This window comes from Sminthopsis crassicaudata, chromosome 1, assembly GCF_048593235.1.
Source record: "Sminthopsis crassicaudata isolate SCR6 chromosome 1, ASM4859323v1, whole genome shotgun sequence".
In the NCBI taxonomy this organism is placed as follows: domain Eukaryota; kingdom Metazoa; phylum Chordata; class Mammalia; order Dasyuromorphia; family Dasyuridae; genus Sminthopsis; species Sminthopsis crassicaudata.
Genome location: NC_133617.1, coordinates 67,283,287 through 67,303,982, shown reverse-complemented (window position 1 = coordinate 67,303,982; position 20,696 = coordinate 67,283,287). Strand labels below are relative to the sequence as shown.

The 20,696-nt window shown below is 44.4% G+C and overlaps 3 protein-coding genes across 3 annotated transcripts in view; 1 reads left to right on the top strand and 2 right to left on the bottom strand.

The window, feature by feature from the left end:
• Positions 1 to 9: 9 nt before the first annotated feature.
• On the bottom strand, positions 10 to 5,434 carry RPL36 (ribosomal protein L36). The gene is made up of 5 exons (XM_074308743.1): positions 5,355 to 5,434; positions 2,649 to 3,331; positions 2,366 to 2,468; positions 226 to 360; positions 10 to 145 (listed from the first exon to the last, which is right to left on the bottom strand). The coding sequence occupies exons 3-5, from the start codon at positions 2,456 to 2,458 to the stop codon at positions 56 to 58; spliced, it is 318 nt and encodes a 105-aa protein (XP_074164844.1). The 5' UTR covers positions 2,459 to 2,468; positions 2,649 to 3,331; positions 5,355 to 5,434; the 3' UTR covers positions 10 to 55.
• Positions 5,435 to 6,425: 991 nt separating this feature from the next.
• On the top strand, positions 6,426 to 11,987 carry MICOS13 (mitochondrial contact site and cristae organizing system subunit 13). Its single transcript, XM_074308729.1, has 4 exons — positions 6,426 to 6,621; positions 7,712 to 7,886; positions 9,140 to 9,191; positions 11,752 to 11,987. Exons 1-4 carry the CDS (start codon positions 6,593 to 6,595, stop codon positions 11,844 to 11,846), a joined length of 351 nt encoding a protein of 116 aa, XP_074164830.1. The 5' UTR covers positions 6,426 to 6,592; the 3' UTR covers positions 11,847 to 11,987.
• Positions 11,988 to 17,425: 5,438 nt separating this feature from the next.
• The window catches only part of LOC141565539 (disintegrin and metalloproteinase domain-containing protein 10-like), a 38,747-nt gene continuing 35,476 nt past the window's right edge, over positions 17,426 to 20,696 (bottom strand). Inside the window, exons 12-13 of the mRNA XM_074308716.1 lie at positions 19,791 to 19,887; positions 17,426 to 19,654 (exon numbers count right to left, since the gene is read on the bottom strand). Of these exons, the coding sequence (XP_074164817.1) occupies positions 19,515 to 19,654; positions 19,791 to 19,887 (237 nt within the window). The 3' untranslated portion in view covers positions 17,426 to 19,514. The remainder of the gene's footprint in view (positions 19,655 to 19,790; positions 19,888 to 20,696) is intronic.

The following is a 20,696-nucleotide window of genomic DNA, read 5'->3' as shown; positions in this document are numbered from 1 at the left end:
ACACAAACCTATGTATCAAATTTTTTTTTATTAGGTAAAGGGGCAAAGGTTTTATTTAGTCCTTCTTGGCAGCAGCCTTCCTCATGGCAGCTAGGACATTGCTGAGCTCCTCTCTCTTCCTCTTGGCTCGGATGTGAGTTCCCACCTACCAGAGAAAAATAATATGAGAGGTTCTGCACATAGCACATACCCCACCCCCTTCCACTCTCATGAACTCACACCTACCCTTTTTTTGATGAATTTAAGGGCTCGCTTATCCTTGGAGACCTTCAACAATTCCATGGCCCGCCTCTCATAAGGAGCAAAGCCACACACCTCCCGGATCATATCTCTCACAAACTTGGTGTGTTTGGTCAAGCGCTATTAAAAAAAACAAAGGTTTGATCAGGCTCTAGAAGTACTTCTTTAATTTTCAATTTACTTATTAATTTTAATTAATTTAATTTTTAGATAATTTTCCCTGGGGAACTTCGACCTCTGGAGAACAGAGAACTTTATAATCTTGGGATCTAAGCACAAATCTGATCAATGAATTCCATAAAAACAAATGCTTACTCAATCCTAGCTTATCTATTTCCTGAGGAACCTTAATGTGAATTTCTCAGTTTTCTCTGGAATATAAAGTAGGCTAAAGGATTATAAAGTTCCTTCTAGTTCTAAATCCTATAACTCCTTTTTAAGAGATGTTTAACTCAAAAAACCCAGTGCTTTTTCCTATGATACTGAAACCACTGACCATTTTTACCTCAGGTTGAAGCCTTCCCTCTTATCTTATACCAAGTATCTGATGAGTTTCCAGTTCTACCTCCATAAAGACACTCATACATTCCTTGTCCCTTCTAACTCACAGCCATTATCCTTTTTTTTTTTTTTTAAATTATCCTAATTCAGATTCTTATCATTACTTTTGGTTTGGACTACTCCAATAGGCTTCTCCATGCTCTACCAATTTCCACACAGCTCCCAAAGTGATATCCCTAATGTACAGACATACAGCATTCCCTTTGCTCAAGAAGCTTCAGTAGCTTCCCTCCTGCTTTCTAGGACAAACTCCGATTTTGCTACAATTTGCCATCATCCCAACTTTCAAATGGATCACTTTTTTCCTTGAATTCAATGTTTCAGTCTTGCCAGCCTGCTTCTGGATTTTAAATGCGCAACATTTCAGTTCTGGCTGAGAAACAGCTGACTTTTTTTTTTTGAACTAATATAGGCCAGAAACTATTCCCTCTTTCAGGCCTTTCATGATGTTTCTAGTTATTAGCATTCTAATCCATAAACAATTCGTTTATCTACTGTACATGTGCCTTTCCCCATATTAAAACAAGCCTCTTGAGGGCAGGTTAATTATATTTTTGCCTTTGTATTCTTGTTAACTGCAGTCATCAATGCTTGTAAATTGAAATGAAACAGCACTGAATCTCTACACTCACCCCATTACCTCGATCACAAAGTGGTCTATCGGTTAGAACGGATGCTCAATTTCTTTTTCTACAAAAATGCACACTATTTTATAGGATTGTAAACCATTCTGCATACCTTAAATCAGTGTGTAATAAAAATCCTGCCAAAGACCTAGTAGATTTTAGACCAGGTCTGGCAAGTTCATTCATTGAACAACCATGAAAAACACCCTTCTGCCTTTGTAAAGGCAAGGAGGTGGGGATTAGGGACAATACTGACTCATACATACTCTCTGAAATCATCTCAATCTTAAATTAACAAAGCCCAAGACTAATCTCCACTTGGAACCAGAATTACTACCTGTGAACTGTAAAAAGTCATCTATCCTGTCCTTAAAGCTCCCCGTTATTGATGCAGCCCACCCTACTGCGGGAAATGCTAATGTCCCAAGAATCACTCCGGCGAACTTAAGGGCCGATGGGCCAGGACGCGCACACTAGGTTGGGGGGTGTTTCTATGGCTTCTAGCTGTCCCGCGGCAGAGCGTTTGGGACACCTGACAAACCCTCTCCTGTGGATCTGGGCGGAAGCCACTACCTAGGTGCACCAAAACGCGAACGGGCCTTTCGGGGACGTGGGGCGAAACCGGGGAAATTTGATGCCCCGAAGCCGGCCAGCCACTACCACCACCCGCGGGCCTGGGCCTCGATCCCCCACCGGTTAAATGGATCGGATTAGAGGCTCACTCTACCGCCATGACCCTAGGAGTTCAGCTCCGGCTCGGGCTCCCCGACTACACACCCAACCCGCCCCCATCCTGGCCCCAAGTCCTCCACAGGCCAAGCCGAAGCCCCGGGCCGCCAGGCTCCCCTGCGCGTGCGCAGCCTCGGGGGCCTGCACCCTCCCTAGACCCTGGTCACCCCCTTTCTTCCCATGCGCCTCGGCCGCAGCTTTTGACTCACCCCACGGCGGCGGCAGTGTCGCGGCTTGGAAACGTTTTTGGTGACTTTGTGGCCTTTGTTGAGGCCCACGGCCATGGGATATCGGATGGCCATGGCTGCGGCGCTGCGGAGAGAGACAGAGTAGTCAGAAAGCTCCGTGAGGCCTCTCCAACAACCACCCGCCTCCCCAGACCCGAGGCCCCAAGAGCCCGCGCCCCTCGCTTCAGGCAGCCTTCAGCAGCGGGATGGGGAAGCGGCCAGAGCCGCGGATGGCGTCGGATTCTCCGCAGGTCGCTCTGCTCACCTAGCGTAGCCTCAATGGCAGCCACAGCAGAAGGAAGGAGAGAACGTTGAACTCTGGGATATGTAGCCTCCACTTCCTAGTCTTCCACAGGCAACGAGTTGAGGAAGGATAGAATGTCCCTTTCTACTCAATGGACTCTCTAGCCAACCTGATGACTGCCACCTACTGGATCTAAAATTCAGGATGCCCTCCTTGCACATGCGCAGAGCCCTTGGGTTTGCGGAGCTTTGAACTGTGAACGTCTTAAATTTTGAGTTACAGAAAACCTTGAGACCATTACCCTCTGTCAGAGAATGGGCAACGTGCTTCCTCAAAAGTCCTAGGGAAACATAATGGTCCTCAAGTTTTTCCAAGTGTTTTAGAAATCTTTAATATGACTTTTATAATCGCTTTCCCCGGCGCTGCTCCCCTTACTTTTGCCGAGTTTCCCAGGATTTTCTGAAAACATCTCCTGCGCAATAATATTCTTTTGTATTGATGAATCTTAATTTGGTAAGCCATTCATCACCTGGTGAATATTCTAGAATAAGTCTCTGGGTCTTTTCTCTTTTTTCCCTTTGAATTTCCCTTAGAGGAGCAAGAAATTTGCTTTGCTGCAAATAGTCCCTTCTTCCAATGCTCCCCTGTTGAATTTAACATATTTCCACACTAACTTATGCATTTAAAATTTTTTACCTTGTTACCTTCTTTTTTTTTTTTTTTTTTTTTTAATTTTTTATTTTATTTTATAATTATAACATTTTTTGACAGTACATATGCATGGGTAATTTTTTACAACATTATCCCTTGCACTTACTTCTATTCAGATTTTTTCCCTTCCTCCCCCAACCCCCTCCCCCTGATGGCAAGCAGTCTTATATATGTTAAATATATTACAGTATAATTTAGATACAATATATGTGTGTAGAACCGAATTTTTTGTTGCACAGGAAGAATTGGATTCAGAAGGTAAAAATAACAGTTTACATTCATTTCCCAGTCCTTTTCTGGATGTAGCTGGTTCTGTCCATCATTAATCAATTGGAATTGGATTAGCTCTTCTCTATGTTGAAGAAATCCACTTCCATCAGCATACATCCTCGTACAGTATCATTGTTGAAGTGTATAATGATCTTCTGGTTCTGCTCGTTTCACTCAGCATCAGTTGATGTAAGTCTCTCCAAGCCTCTCTGTATTTCTCCTGTTGGTCATTTCTTATAGAACAGTAATATTCCATAACATTCATATACCATAGTTTACCCAACCATTCTCCAATTGATGGACATCCATTCATCTTCCAGCTTCTAGCCACTATGAAAAGGGCTGCCACAAACATTTTGGCACATACAGGACCCTTTCCCTTCTCTAGTAGTTCCTTGGGGTATAAGCCCAGTAGTAGTATGGCTGGGTCAAAGGGTATGCACATTTTGATAACTTTTTGGGCATAATTCCAGATTGCTCTCCAGAATGGTTGGATTCTTTCACAACTCCACCAACAATGCATCAGTGTCCCAGTTTTCCCACAGCCCCTCCAACATTCATCGTTATTTGTTCCTGTCATTTTAGCCAATCTGACAGGTGTGTAATGATACCTCAGAGTTGTCTTAATTTGCATTTCTCTGATCAATAGTGATTTGGAACACTCTTTCATATGAGTGGAAATAGTTTTAATTTCATCATCTGAAAATTGTCTGTTCATATCCTTTGACCATTTATCAATTGGAGAATGGCTTGATTTCTTATAAATTAAAGTCAATTCTCTGTATATTTTGGAGATGAGGCCTTTATCAGAACCTTTAACTGTAAAAATTTTTTCCCAATTTGTTACTTCCCTTCTAATCTTGTTTGCATTAGTTTTGTTTGTGCAGAAACTTTTTAATTTGGTGTAATCAAAATGTTCTATTTTGTGATCAATAATGGTCTCTAGTTCTCCCTTGGACACAAACTCCTTCCTCCTCCACAAGTCTGAGAGGTAAACCATCCCATGTTCCTCCAATTTATTTATGATTTCGTTCTTTATGCCTAAATCTTGGACCCATTTTGATCTAATCTTAGTATGTGGTGTTAAATGTGGGTCCATGCCTAGTTTCTGCCATACTAATTTCCAGTTTTCCCAGCAGTTTTTGTTAAATAATGAATTCTTATCCCAAAATTTGGGATCTTTGGGTTTGTCAAAGATTAGATTGCTATTTTTATTCACTATCTTGTCCTGTGAACCTAACCTATGCCACTGATCAACTAGTCTATTTCTTAGCCAATACCAAATGGTTTTGGTGACTGTTGCTTTATAATATAGCTTTAGATCAGGTACACTTAGACCACCTTCCTCTGACTTTTTTTTCATTAGTTCCCTTGCAATTCTCGACCTTTTATTCTTCCATATGAATTTTGTTGTTATTTTTTCTAGGTCATTAAAATAGTTTCTTGGGAGTCTGATTGGTATAGCACTAAATAAATAGATTAGTTTGGGGAGTATTGTCATCTTTATTATATTCGCTCGGCCTATCCAAGAACATTGAATGTCTTTCCAATGATTTAAATCTGACTTTATTTTTGTGGCAAGTGTTTTGTAATTTTGCTCATATAATTCCTGACTCTCCTTTGGTAGATATATTCCCAAATATTTGATACTATCGACTGTTATTTTGAATGGAATTTCTCTTTGTATCTCTTGCTGTTGGATTGTGTTGGTAATGTATAAAAATCCTGAGGATTTAACCTTGTTACCTTCTTAAAGAAGATTTAGGTCCTGCTTTTACTGAATTACTATTACATGCGTATTAATATGTATATTAAAATGGTTTTCTATCTCAGGTGCCTGAACTTCATTCAATTCCCCTTTTCAAGAGCCCACTAAAATATCGCCTTCTCTATGAAGTCTCCCATGAGCCCCTTTCCCTCTTAAACCATTTGGGTAGTGACTTTTTATATTTGAGAAATGATGTCTTTCTCAGAAATACTCCTTGCTAAAAATTTCCCCCAGTTTTCTGCTTTCCTTATGAGTTTTGGTTGCATTGGTTTTGTTCGTGCAAAAAATTTTAATTTTATGTTATCAAAATGAACTATTTTACATTTTGTAATGCTCTCTATTAGCTTCTTTGGTCTTAAATTCTTATCTATACGTCTTACAGATCAACTATTCCATGCTCTTTTAATTTGCTTTATGTGTAAATCATGTAGCCATTTTAACCTTATCTTAATGTAGGGTGCAAGGTGTTGGTCTATCTACTTAGTTATTGCCATAGGATTTTCAGGTTTCTCCAGCAATAGCTGTCAAACAATAAGTTGTGTTCTAAAAGCCTGGATCTTTGGGTTTATTATATACTTCATTACTAGTCATTTATAATAATGTAATTTTTTTCATAGATTCCCTTACTCTCGATCTTTTGTTCTCCCAGATGCATTTTGTTATTGCTTTATAAAACAATTTTTGATAGGTTGGTGCGGCACTGACTAAATGAAACAGATTAATTCAGGCAGAATTGTTTTTATGATACCTACCCATGAGCAGTGGAGGTGATGACGGGCATCTCTGCTCACCCGTGATTGCATGGGTCACCCGTTTTCCAGATGTGAAACAGATAAGGTCCCACAGAAATAAACGTCTGAGACAGCATCTGGGAGCCACCAGTACCCGCAGCTCTTTTGATTTGGATGGTCTAAGTCTAAAATTCTTTTGAGACATCTCCCGACTGGAACCCCGACAGTTTTGGGATTCAATAAGACCACGACTCTACTTCCCAAGAGCCTCAGCGAAAGATAAGGGAAGAGGACAAAAAGACTACAACTCCCAGACACCCTAGCGAGGGTTCCTGCCCTCCAGTACTACATCTCCCAGATGCCCTAGCTCCCAGAGTCCGGAGCTCCCGCGATTTAGTCTCAGGCCGGGGCGGGGACCTGGTTGCCAGCGGGCGGGCGGAGCTCCGTGTCCTTGCGTTACCGCAGACCTGGGGAGCTCGGCGACCATGGGTTCCCGCTTGTGGCCCCTGTTCGGGTGAGCGCGCGCGCCCGTTTCTCGAGTCACGCGTGATGGGGGGAGGCGGGCGCAGCACCCCGCGGGAGCCAGGCCTGAGCCTGGACGCGGGGCCGGGCCGGGAGAACGCTCCTAGGCCTTCTGGCAGCGAGGCGGGGGGAGCGGGGCGGGACTGGGGAGGAGCGGCGGGGCCGAGCGCGAGCGCAGCGGGAGACCGTGACGCTTTTACCGGCTGGGCTGCGAGGAGACGCTTCATTTCCCTGAGCCTCAGTGTCCTAGTCTGTGAATTGGGAGCTGCCGGGCCGCCGGGGCCTGCGGACAGCAAGAGCCGAGCTTCACCCTCCGTGGTGATCCCGGGCGAGTCTCTGAACTTGCACCTGCCCAGAGCTTGCTAGCCCCTAACGCGGGACCGACACGGGCGAAGGCGGGGAGCACCGGCCTTCGCGAGTCCCGGGGCCGCGGAGTAACAGCTGCAAAGCACTTTGCAAACTTAGCACCGGGCATTCTGGCCATTACTCCTTCCCTCGGAGCCCCTCCTGGGGCGCTTGGGGGACTCTAGGGTCCAGGGTGGCGAGGCGGGTGGGGGTCAAACTTAAAGTTGGAAAGGTTCCAGGGATAATAATAAAATGAATGCTAGGATTTAATTAAATTAGCTTATTTTGTAGCGTGCTTTGAAATCCTTAATACGCTGTTTTAAGTAAGAGCCGAAATGCTCATTGTTTCATTTAAAAACCGGGGTTGGACCGGAAGCCTCGCCGCAAGTCCCTGCCAGTTCCAGCTCCACGAACGCTAGGGAGCCACTGAAACTTTGAGACCGGGGCCGGGACTGAGCGGAACGGAAGTGGGGAATGGGCCGGCGAGGGTGGGGGATGGGACAGCTCCCAAGCGCTCCCCCGGAGGGAGGCAGCCGAGAGTGGCTGCCTGGTCAGGCCTGGCAGGCTAGGAACCCGCGGGAAGCGGCGCTTCTCTGGTGGGTGAAGCCCTTGTCCTTGTCCTTTATTTTCAAACGGAGCCTGAGGCCCACTTTAAGAGCATCTTTATTAAACTGATAATAGAATCTGGTGTGTTCTGTCACCATTTCCAAGCTGCTTCTCTTGCCTTTCCCTCCCAGGTTTTGCTTTAAGGCCGGCTTGGCAGGTGGGTCCGTATACTTCGTTTACGATCAGGGGCTGCTGGGGTCCAGTTACGAGGGTCAGGCTGCCCTACGAAGGGCACAGGAGAAAATCCCAGCTGCCTTCAACCACTACTCAGATAGGCTCGCGAAGCTCTTGGGCATCCAGTTGGAGGTACTGCTGCCTGGTGGGGGCGGGTGGGACTGATCTAGAACTTCATGGACTAGAGGCAGAGGATATGAGCTCTTAGCAAGAGGGAGAGTGTCCCCCCTTACTGAGATAGAGTAATAACCTCCCCCCACCCCCCCATCGTAACACGCCTGGTCTTTTTGGTCAGTGGTTTTCGCTCTTTGAGAGGGTTGGGGGGGTGTCTAGGCAGGGTAAGGGTAAGCTGGCCTGAGCTGTGAACTCTCACATGACCTTTTTTTTATTTTTATTTTTTTGTAATAACTTTATTTTCAAAATATATTCAAAGATAGTTTTCAACGTGCACCCCTATAAAACCTTGTGCCAAATTTTTCTCCCTCCCTTACCCTACCTCCTCCCTTAGACAGCAAGCAAAACAATCTATGTTAAACATGTGCAGTTCTTCTCTACTTAGTTCTATATTTATCATGCTGCAAGAAAAGTCATATACAAAAGGACAAAAGTGAGAAAGAAAAAACAGCAAAAAAGGTGAAAATGCCTTGTTGTGAGCCTTACTCAGTTCCCGCAGTCCTTTCTCATCACAAGATCATAGGAACTGGCCTGAATCATCTCTTTGTTAAAAAGAGCCACGTCCATCAGAACTGATTATGGAATAATCTTGTTGGCATGTACCATGATCTGGTTCTGCTCATTTCACTCAGCATCAGTTCCTGTAAGTTTCTCCAGCTCCTGAAATCCTCCTGCTGGTCATTTCTTACAGAACAATAATATTCCATCACATTCATATACCATAGCTTATTCAGCCATTCTCCAGCTGATGGGCATCCCCTCAGTTTCTAGCTTCTGGCCACTACAAAGAAAGGCTGCCACAAACATTTTTGTACATGTGGGTCCTTTTCCTTTTTTATGATCTTTTTTCATCTGACCTCCCCCTCCAGGCAATTGGGGTTAAGTGACTTGCCCAGGGTCACACAGCCAGGAAGTGTTAAGTGTCTGAGACCAGATTTGAACTCGGGTCCTTTGAATTCAAGGCTGGTGCTCATCCACTTTACCAGCCAGCTGCCCCATCTGACCTTCTTTAAGCCTCTGGTGTTAGGCCTTGGGGGCAGGGTTTCAGACTCTTCTGGGTGGTCAGACTGGGGCTCCCAGCCTCAGACATGTGGTTTTGCACCCTGGATTCTTCCCCCACCCAGCAGAACAGGTCTCAGTGTTGCCCAGAGCAGAGAGGCGGGCATCTGATGTTGAGCATGTGAGTGACGCTTCTTTCTCTCTCTTCTCAGGTCCCAGCCGTTCCAAATGTCAAGTTTAACTTCCGGGACAGCTGGAATTCAGGTAGGAGCATAGACTTTCCTTTCTGAGGGCAGACAGGTGGATGACTGGCCATGGGACCAGCCCTGGGTGGGGAGCTCCTCACACAGAATGGGGGCATTTGCTCCACTGTCCAAGGACCAGCACTTGTAGAATGATAGAGCCAGAGGGCTCTCAGAAATCATGTAGTCCAGTGCCATCCCAGTGTATGGATTGGCTTCTTGAGACCCAGAACAGGGAAGGGGCTTAGACAGTTCTTTTGTCACTGGTGTTTGAACCTTAGGAAGGCGATGCTGTGACATGCAAGTGAATTGGATTTAAGTGAGGAAGGGCCGTGTAAGGCACCTGCCCCACTTTCTCCTCCAGAGTCATCTGGGTCCAGTGGCCAGATATAGATCAAGATGATTGGAGATGGCCCTGGAAAAATTCTCTTGTATGCTACTGGCAAATGCTGTTTGGATGGTTGACTTGATGGTGCTCCAGGCACTAACCTGGAATACTGTATTCTGTAAATTGGGCTGCTAGGGAGAAAGTCGTTGTGGTTATTAAGTTTTGACAGGGTTGGTTATGGAGCTGAACTCAGGCAGATGCAGCCAAATGACAAATATTAGGGATGTGAAGACAAAATGAAATAGACCCTACCCCCAAAAGGAGTTTATATTCTATCAGAGGAAGCAACACACACAAGATAAATGTATATAAAGTATACGGAATAAGTGGAAAGTCATTGAGGGAGAGGGAGAAGAATTTGTAAAGGCCTTAGGAGCTGAGCTTGGAAGGGAGCCAGGGATCCCTAGAAGCAGAGGAGAAGGAATACTGCAACTCAAAGTTGAGGGACAGCTTGGGCAAAAGCAGAGGGGTAAAAGATGGGGTACTGAGTTTGAGGGATAGTAAGATGGTCAGCTTGGCTGGACAAAGAATTTATATTTTATTTTAGAAACTGTAGGGAATTAAATAAAATAAAAAGTTGTGGGGTCCTCACTGACTAATAATTTGGCAGGGATGGGGAAGGAAGAGAAGTTCTCATTACAGAAAGTTTTGAAAAAAAAAAATTTGGTCTGGCTGTATAGGAAAATTAGTCAAAGAAACTGGGCACAGCTAGCCTGGAGAAGAGAAAATTAAAGGGGGGCATAACTATCTCTAAATATTTGACAGACAGGCTGTTGTGGATAAAAGTGATTAAACAGCCTCCGCTTGGCCCTAGAGAGCGGCCCCAGAAGGAATGAGAGTAAGGTGCAAAGGCAGATTTGGTTCAGCACAAAGAAAAAAATCATTTGCAGCTGGCTCAGCCTAAGATGGGCAGCCTCTGGGGTAATGGATTCCCTTCCCATCAATGATGGGAATCCCATTATGGAGTGGAATCCCCACTCAGTCGCCAAGCCAGATGATCATTTGTTGGGACTGTGGGAGAGAAAATTGGACTGTCCATCAGCTAATTTTCAAACAAACACAGTAATTCCAATTGTTCTCATCAGGTATTGTCTGGTAAGGTGTTTAGAGGATATCTGCTTTGATACATGTGCACAGTAAATGTACAGTAAGTGTTATAATTAAAAGCAGGCCAGTCCTTTTTCATCACTTGTTCTCATGCAAGAGAACTTGCATGAGAACAAACTCCATTCTAATGTGCTGTAGATTTGAACTAATGAGGCTTTATTGTATTTCACATTAAAAGGAGAAGCTAAGGGTTCACCTGGCCGAGGAATCAAGGGGCCAAAAAGCCTGTGTCTGCCTCCCCTGGGGAGTGAGCGGGCAGGGCCGCAGGTGGTGTGCACAGCAGGGGCAGGACAGGGCTGGGCCTTCCAGAGGCCTCCCTGCCTCAGCTGAGTCTTTACTTACCACATCAGTAAAATGGAGACAATGATAGTTGCAATTGTTGCTATTGTGGGGGAGGCCCCTTGTCAGACTGTAAGAACCACAGAGATGCACACTGACCTTTGGCATTCCCTTTGGGAACAGGAGGGGATGGAGAGCATGAGAACAGACCCCCTCCCGCCAGGCCCCAGACGGGGCAGGTGCTTGTGGATTGGTCATTCGGATCTTTGTGAAACCAAAGCTTCTGCCCCACAAGGAAGATGGTGTAGAGTCCACAGAGAGGCTTGGATCTCTGCTCTGTGACTTAGCGTCTGACCGGGCCTTAGTGTGGGGGTCTCCGACATGGGGAGACAAGCTGGCTCCTCTGAAGAGCCCGAAGGCCGTGCTCTGGGGACGGGCGGCCCAGTGGGACGAAGGCTCATTTTCCAGATGAGGAGGTAGCCGAGAAGGGAGGGCCCTCGCTTCTGCGCCGTCCCTGCCCCGCCGCTCACTGACTTGTCTGGGCTTAGCTCTTACTTGGGTCAGCCAGATGTAGAGATGGCTCCGAGTGACCCCCGACACCCTGGTTCAGTGTTTTCTGAGAGAAACCCACAGGCATCTCATTAAGGGGGGTCGGAGGCAGGGCCTCCCCAGGACACCCCCATAGGTAGAGCTGGGCTGGAAAGCTCTCCAGGGGCACATTTCTGCCTCCTCACCAGGGACTGGGTTAGTTCTCAGTGGAATCTTTGGGGAGCCTTCCCCCCATTAACCAAATGCTCATTCCCCACAGGCATCAACAGCTTGATGAGTTCACTGTCCACCGCCCCCTCAACCATCCAGGCGTACAGTTATGAAGGCTGGAACTATCTGAAGGGCCAGAAGTGAAGCTCCGAGCCCTCGGGCCGGTGTCAGGGTGATGGTGGTGAAGAGGGCTTGGGTTTGAGGAGCTGTGGGATGACATTGTCCCTGTGAGCGCAGCTTGTCACCAGGCCCCGCCCAAATAAAGGACTTGAGAACGCTTTCTCACCCTGTGTGTGATGGTTGGGGTGGGAGGCTCGGTGTGCCCTTTGTGCCCACACGGTTTCCTTCCTCAGTGCCCAGCTTGGTGGGATTTGAACAGAGGTGGCAGCAGTGGTGTGAATCCCCTGGGCAGCTTGTCCAGGCTAGTCGGCCACACCGACAGGCATCGGGCTTTGGCCAGTGCCAGAAGGACTGCCCCCACTGTTCTGTGCCACCCACAGCTGAATGGGTGGAGAGAGTTGGTTGGTGCCCATGCCTTCCTGGCTGCTCAGTTACAGGAACCCAGACTTCTAGTCCAGTCCAGCTCCCTCACTTCTCACAGGAGTCAATGCAGAAAGGCCTCTCCAGCAGCCCTGGCTCAGCACTGGCACCCAGGGTGGCAGGGAAGGGTCCATCCAGGAGAACCTTTTCACCCAAACCCTTGGATACCTGCCCAGTAAGAGCATTTCTCAGGCCTCTGCAGAGCCCCCGAGGACTCAGGACCTCCCTCTGGGCTCGGAGTGTTGTGTTGCCAGGCCACAGCCCCTGAGCAATCCGTCTGCTCCCCTCTGGTTACTCCGCCGCCCATCTGCTCTTCCCAGGAGAAGTGTCGTTACTAGTGTTTCCTGCTCCTCACATAAAATGCTTCTTGGATTTGAAAGGCTTGTACAAGTGGCGGTTGTTTATCATTTATAAAGTGCATTCCTCACATGAAACAGATTCCATTTTATTGTCAGGAAATCGTTTCATAGTCCACATAGCCAGGAGGTGTCGTGGCTCCTGGTTGCAAGCCCAGAACTCCAACGCTGCTCTAGGATTCAGCTGCGAGATCACAGCCGAGTAGAAACAGATCCTGCAGGCCACCCACCGGCCTAGGGAACCCTGCGTGTTACTGCGTTGTCTGCTGCGTTTGTGAAGGGCTTCCCAGCTCCATCCTGACCTGGATGGGGTCTCTGGGCTGCCAGTTTGACCCCTCTGCCATCGAGCTCTTGTGCTCATAAGCTCACTGTTTGATAAGGGGATGAGGCAGACACGGGGCAAATGGTGGAACTAGTACTGCCTTGTGAGTCAGCAGATTCATGTTCAAATTCTGTCTCTGGTGGTAGTGGTGTGGCCCTGGGCAAGTCACTCAACCCATCTGTCAAGAGGGCACATTACTACCAGGAATACCAGCTTAGGATGTGGTGAGGATTCCTTGTAGTTGTTTGTGCATAAAGAACCTGCAGCCTTTAGAGCCCTGCTTTTATGTTATAAGTAGATCAGAGAGGCAGGAGGCAAAATAATATATGAAAGAAAGAAATCTGCCTCTTCTTTCTTCCCAGCCCAGTTAGGGAGTCTGAGGCAGTCCGAGATCATGAATACATTGTTCTGATTTTCCTGACCTGGCTTTAGACAATGTTACAGGCTAAGACTGGAGGAGGAATCTCCTGGATCCTATGGAATTAGTGGTGACCTTTAAGGAGGGTTCCCAGGGAAGGTTGTAGGGGAGAGCTTTGATTTCCAATTGGGAAGCCAGTCTTGCAGCCTTTAGTCGGGCCCTAGAGAGGAATCCTGGGTGATAGAGATGGTGGTGAGACCTGAAAGGGTTTGGGCAAGGGTGCACTCCTTGGGGAAGAGTGGGACAACTTCAGTACAGTGGAGCAAGGCATCCAGTTTGAATACTGACTGAATAATGCCATTCAAAGACCCTTGGGCGCTCTGACCACATCAGGTAGGCCTTTCATGGTCCTCTTCATCCCTTCCTACTCGAGGTCCCATTCTCTCACCCTCCCTTCCAGGCTGATGAGCCTGGGCATTGGCTGTGAGATTCACTTACAGGTCTTAAGGGTTTAAGCTACCCAGTGTCTGACTGAATTCTGGCCAGGAAAGCTAAGAAAAAGTTGCAGTGAGTCGTTTTTCCATCCCGGGGCAGCTTAGGAAGATAGGTCTGCAAACATTGGGGTGGGAGCCAGTTAGGGTGGCAACAGGTAGAATTGGCAGCTGGCTGGGTTATAGTTAGCAGCTTTGATAGGGAGCTGCCCAGGATTCACTCTGGGCTGAGCACTGGGGGCCCCAGGGTGCAGGACAAGTGCCACCTGATAGCTCTGTGGTCCACTACCCAGTGCTGGGCACAGTTCCAGGATAGAAGCAGACTATAGGCCTCCCTTGTATAAGGAGCAGATTCTGAAACCCCAACTGTGTGGCTCTGAGCCCAGGAGCAGAAGAGGGATTCCATTCTAACTTTAGTCCCACACATAAGCCTGCAGGAGAATAAAGCAGGATAGATCAAAGACAAGGGGAAACAAGCAGTTCAGTCACTCCAAATCTGCAGAACTTCCCAGCGAGCTAACTGATGAGTCCAGCAGGAGGCTGCAGAAATTCAACCACACACAAGCCAACAGAACCATATCTGGTCAGGAACTTGCAGTGCATAGACCGGGAAGGCAGGGAATAGATCTCTTCCCACATCACACCCCTTTATGAGCTCTAAAAAATTAGGGGCCTCCAGATTGAGCAGGGAAAGCAGCAGAAGGGCATAAAGAAGCTCAGAACTCAACACGAACAAGGTCTGAAGTCAATAACCATGATGGAAAAATGAGCAAAAACCAAAAAGGAATCCAACCATAAAAACCTACTATGGTGGCAGAGAAGCTCAATAGACAAACAGAAGACAGTGACTTGAAAACATCTACAAGGAAAACCTCAAAGAAAAATGTAGAAAAATGTACAAGCTCAATAAGAATTACTAGAAGTCTTAAAAAAAAAAAAAAAAAGCAAAATGGTTTGAAAAATCATTTAAGAGCAATAGAGGATAAATTGTAAAAACAGATGAGAGCTGTGTGAAAAAATTACAAAAAGTATTAACAGCTTAGCAAGAGTGGCACAAACAAATACTGAAGGAAATACCCTCCTTAAAAATCAGACTCGAGGGGGCAGCTAGGTGGCACAGTGGATAGAGCACCAATCCTGAAGTCAGGAGGATCTGAGTTCAAATGTGACCTTAGACACTTAATAATTCCTGGCTGTGTGACTCTGGGCAAGTAATTTAACCCCAATTGCCTCAGGGGGAAAAAAAATCAGACTTGGGGCAGCTAGATAGTGCTATGGATAGAGCACCGGCCCTGGAGTCAAAAAAAGTGAAGGTAGAGAACCTAGTGGTACCAAATCTCAAACTATACTACAAAGCTCTAATCACAACAATTTGGTGCTAAATAACAAATTGAGTGGTGGATCAGTGGAATAGATTAGGGATGTAAAATATAGAAGCCAGGGGCAGCTAGGTGGTGCAGTGGAAAGAGCACCAGACCTAAAGTAAAAAAGACCTAAGTCCAAATTTGACTTCAGACACTTACTGTGGGATCTTAGACAAATTACTTAATCCAATTTGCCTCAGTTTCCTCATCTGTTTAAAACAAACAAATTTGAGGGAAACTGTAATGTCCGGACTAGCTCTCTGGAGGCTCTCAGGATAAGTCTGAGTCCTTGGTTTTAATGGAGGAGTGAAGGAGGCAGGAGACTCACGAAGATGGATGGCCAAAGATGAAATCCAGAGTCTTCTTTGTGTCTGTGTCTGTGAGAGACTCTTTCTGTGTCTGAGACTCCCTTAAATACCTCAGTACGATTATATCACTACAGCACACTGAGCACACGCCATTACGTCACCATATCACATGAAGTATGTTTAGAGAACCATTATCTCACACTGAGTAGGTGGTTAACTAAGCACCCTGCTGTTCTTGTATACCTTTTCAGAGTTCCGTCCCTCTACAAAACTGGAAAGTAGTCTAGTCAGAAACAAGGCATGGATCAATATCTCACACTGAATACTAAAATAAGCTCCAAACATGTAGGTTATTTAAATATAAAATGGGGTATGAATAAATTAGATGAATATGTAAGAAATTACCTGTCAGAAAAGATAACGATGAATGTTGGGGGGAATGTGGGAAAACTGGACACACTAGTACATTGTTGGTGAAAATGTGAATGGATTCAACCACTCTGGAGAGCAATTTGGAACTATGCCCAAAGGGTTATTAAACTGTATACTCTTTGATCCAGTAGTGTTTCTACAAGGTCTGTATCCCAAAGAGATCTTAAAGGAGGGAAAAGGACCTACATGTGCAAAAATGTTTGTAGCAGTTCTTTTTGTAGTGGCAAGAAACTGGAAACTGTGGAGGCAGCTAGATGGCGCAGTAGATAGAGCACCATCCCTGAAGTCAGGAGGACCTGAATTCAAATATGACCTCAGACACTTAACACTTCCTAGCTGTGTGACCCTGGGCAAGTCACTTAACCCAAATTACCTCAGCAAAAAAGAAAAGAATCTGGAAATTGAGTGGATGTTCATCAGTTAGAGAATGGCTAAATAGCTGATGGCATATGAATGTTATGAAATATTGTTCTATGAGAAACAAGCAGTAGGATAATTTCAGAAAAACCTGGAGAGACTTAACATGAACTGGTGCTAAGTGAAGTGAGCAGAATCAGGAGATCATTGTACACAGCAACAAGATTATACGATGATCAATTCTGATGGACGTGGCTCTTCAACAATGAGATGATTGATGCCAGATCCAATGATCTTGTGATGAAGAGAGCCATCTACACCCAGAGAGAGAACTGTGGGAATGGAGGGTGGATCACAACATAGCATTTTCATTCTTTTTGTTGTGGTTTGCTAGAATTTTATTTTCTTTCTCAATTTTTTTTCCTTTTTGATTTGATTTTTCTTGTGCAGCAAGATAATTATATAAATATGTATACATATATTGGATTTAACATATTTTTTAACATGTTTAACATATATTGGATTACTTGCCATCTAGGAGAGGGGGTTAGGAGAAGGGGGAGAGTTGGAACACAAGGTTTTTCAATGGTCAATTGAAAAATTAAATAAATAAAAAACTTCAATTAAAAGAAAAAAGAAATTACTTGTCAGATCTCTGGATAAGTGAGGACTTCATAACCAAACAAGACATAGAAAGATTCATAGACAGTAAAAAGGATAATTTTAGTTACATAAAATTAAAATATATACAAACAAAAACTAGAAGAAAAGTGAGAAATTGGTGGTGGTGGGGAATCTGTGCAGCAAATTTCTCTTATAAAGCCTCCCTTTTCAAATATATAGGGAGTCATTCCTTAATTGATAAATGGTCAAAGCATATGAATAGACAGTTTCCAGAGGAAGAAATTAAAATTATCTATCTATGAAAAAAATGTTCTAAATTACTAGTAAGAGAAATGCAAATTCAAACACCTCTGAGGGACCACCTCACACCCATTAGACTGATGAACATGGGAAAATTACAAATGTGGGAGGGAATGTGGAAAAATAGAGAAAGGTTTCAGGAAAACCTGGTAAGAGTTGTATGAACTGTTACAAAGAGCAGAACCAGAAGTTTACACAGTAAAACCAATATTATAAAGACTTTTAAAAAAGTTAGCAATTCTGATCAACATAATGACCCACCATAATTTCAAAGGATTCAGAATTGACAAAAAATTCTATCCACTTACAGAAAGAGAACTGATGAACTCAGAGTGCAAAGTGAAACATTTTTATTCCTTTTTTTCTTTTTTTTTCCCCAGAATGTTGCTAATACAGAAATTTGTTTTGCATGACTTCATATTGTTATAGTGAGTTTTATATTTTATGCCTTCTTAATGAATATTAGAGAGGCTAGAGAAGGGAAAGAATCTTAAACTAAAGATAAAATTGAATTTAAAAAATTGTAAAGAACAAAACCTATAAGTTCCTGTGAGAGACATTCCTATTAGTGGCCTAGCCTGTTAACTTTTCCTCACCCTTGGTTATGAACACTCATGAGTCTACAGATGCAGACTGCCTTAGTGGACAGAGAGCTTGCTGTAAAAGTCAAAGTTCAGGTCTCTACCACTGACTCTGTGACCCCTGGGCAAATCATAAAGTACTCTGTGTCCCATTACAGAGTAAGTGCTGATCAATTTGAAATTCCCAAACTAATGATATTGAAGTTCAAAATTGTTAGAGCTGCTAGGAAGCTAAGAAACCTTGTCCAGTCTCCTTATTTAACAGAGAGAAAAATCGAGTCTCATAAAGGATGCATGAGTGACATGTCCAAAGTTCCAAGCAGAATCAGAGCCAGAGGTGGAGTTCATAATCCAAGCCTTCTGGCTCCCTTTCATAGCCCCATGTACAATGCCCTCTCTTTCCCAATATAGAGGAAAAGGCTCTTCTGGGATTTGGAATAGCTATTTCTTTCACTCATAACAAGAACTTCTATACATAGCCCATGACACACCCAGTTTGCTTCACCAAGTTTGTGTTGAACATTTACTTGTGTGCCCAGCATTGGCCTGGGAGACAGAGACAAGAAATAAAAGATTTAGTCCTTTCCTTGAGGGAGCTCAGAATCCAGCTTGGGGATACTAAACATGAGGATGAGATAAGGCAGGATAATGTGGCAATATGGAGTAGTAACAGAGTCCTGGCTGTAAAGGCAGGACCTTCTTTAAATAATGTCATTGCTGTGTGCTCTCAGTCATTGAGCCACTGGGAAAATCCTTATTGAAGGAGGCTGTGTCTCTAAAAGCCCTCTATCTCTTAACATCCCGTATCCTAAACATCCACCTGGCCCTGACATTCAGTATTCTAAGGGCCCTCCGGGCTCTGACATCTTGTGTTCTGAGGTCTTTCCCAGCATCAACACTGTTCTAAGGACCTTACTCAGACATTTTATATTCTTGGGGCTCCTCAGTTCTGACATCCTAGATTCTAAGGGCCTTCCCAGCTCTGACATCCTGGGTTTTAAAGGCCCTTCCAGCCCTGACATCCTGGGTTCCAAGTATCCTCCCAGCTCTCATATTCTTTTTTAAGGTCACCACCAGCTCTGATATTCCAAAGACCTTCTGAGTCCTGATATATGTTCTAAGGTTTCTCCCAGTAACAACACATTATTCTAAGTGTCCTCCCAGTTCTGACATTCTGTGTTCTATTACCTTTCCAACCCAGACATTTTGTGTTCTAAGGGCCCTCCCAGCTCTGATATCCCATGTCTCTTCTAGTGTTGACATTCATGGTCCTAAAGGACCCTCCCAGTTCTAAATTCGTATTTCTCTTTAGATTGTAAACTTGTTGAGGGTAGAGTGTCTTTTGCTTCTTTTTGTATCCCTGCCCCTTAGCTCAATCCTTAAAATGTTTATTTACTGTCTAAATCCTATGAAAATTGTACGATCAGTGAAAACTTTAAGGAAGGGTGACCCCAAGGGACTGGGTTCTAAAATTCTACCATCCTTGCATCCTGCTAGCCCAGGTTTCTTATCCTAATAGAATTAAATATGCATACAGAATTTCAGGAACTGTTGAAGTTGGACACAGCCTTGGAAACCAGAATCTAAACCCCTTCATCTTATAAAGGCAGGAAACTGAGGCTTAGAGAATTTAACTGCCTAGCATCTCAGATTTAGTAAATGGTAAAGAAGATACTGCATTTCAAACCTATTTTTCTCTTTGAATCTAAGCTTTATGGATAAATCCTTGTTTCCTTCATTGATGAGTTAGTGGGATGGCACCATGGGCAAGGCAAGGCACTAACCTACTGTAACCTGCTCAATCCTCGTCTCCTCCACACAAGTAGTTTCAGCATAGAATTCAGTCCACTCCCAATGGGTCACAGTCAGATTGGACTGTGGCTTGACCAACTCCTTGGCCCTGCTCGTCATTTCCATTCCTTAAGGAGAGAGGAAGGGAAAATAGATAGAATTAAGGGGTCAGAATTTGGGAGTAATTGCTCCCATCTTTATCCTCAACTTGGGATTCCCAACCAGATCTGTGCTTTATTTTGATTTATTTATTTTCTATTTTACCTGTTTCACTGTCTGCAGTCTTTCCAAAAAAGAACACAGTGAAGGACATCATTGCCGCTACAGTCAGGATGGACAGCAGAATGGCCCACCAGCGAGTCTAAAGGGAAAATATTCAGATTAAAATTTTTTTTCAATACTAATTACTCATCACATGAGATTGATACTGCAAGTGATATAATCCCCATTTTGCAGAATAGAAAATTGAGGCCTAGAGAACTGACTCAAATTTATAGGAATACAAGTCATTCCCCACTTGACAAATGGTGAAAGGATATGAACAATTTTCAGATGAAGAAATGAAAGCCATTTCTGGTCATATGAAAAAATGCTTTTAATTGCTATTGCTTAGAAAATGAAAGTGAAGACAATACCCCACCTTTCAGATTGGCTAAGATAGCAGGAAAAGATAATGATAAATGCCTCTTGGAGGGGATGTGGGAAAATTGGGATATTAATGCAATGTTGATGGAGTTGTGAACTGATCAAGCCATCCTGGAGTACAATTTGGAATTATGTCCTAAGGACTATAAAACTGTACATACTGAGGGAGGAGGATCCACATATCCAAAAATGTTTGCAGATGCTCTTTTTGTGGTGGCAATCAATTGGAAAATGATAAGATGCCCATTGATTGGGAAATGGTTGAATAACTTATGGTATAAGAAAGTAATGGGATATTATTTTTCTATTAAAAAATGATGAACAGGTTGATTTTAGAAAGGCCTGGAAAGATTTGAACTGACACTTTCTGAAGCAAGCAGAACCAGGAAAATATTGCACACAAAAGCAGGATTGTACTATGATCAACTATGACAGACTTGGTTCTTCCCAGTAGTTCATGATCCAAGGCAATGCCAATAAACTCTGGATGGAAAATGCCATCTGCATCCAGAGAGAGAAGTATAG

What these genes read in the sequence shown, in the direction of transcription:
- RPL36 (XM_074308743.1), bottom strand. Translation starts at nt 2,458, where the DNA reads ATGGCCATCCGATATCCCATGGCCGTGGGCCTCAACAAAGGCCACAAA. An exon ending in GACACTGCCGCCGCCGTGGG is followed by an intron (nt 361 to 2,365) that starts GTGAGTCAAAAG and finishes TTTTTTTAATAG; the next exon opens with CGCTTGACCAAACACACCAA. An exon ending in TTAAATTCATCAAAAAAAGG is followed by an intron (nt 146 to 225) that starts GTAGGTGTGAGT and finishes TTTCTCTGGTAG; the next exon opens with GTGGGAACTCACATCCGAGC.
- MICOS13 (XM_074308729.1), top strand. Translation starts at nt 6,593, where the DNA reads ATGGGTTCCCGCTTGTGGCCCCTGTTCGG. An exon ending in CGCTTGTGGCCCCTGTTCGG is followed by an intron (nt 6,622 to 7,711) that starts GTGAGCGCGCGC and finishes TTTCCCTCCCAG; the next exon opens with GTTTTGCTTTAAGGCCGGCT. An exon ending in CCGGGACAGCTGGAATTCAG is followed by an intron (nt 9,192 to 11,751) that starts GTAGGAGCATAG and finishes CATTCCCCACAG; the next exon opens with GCATCAACAGCTTGATGAGT.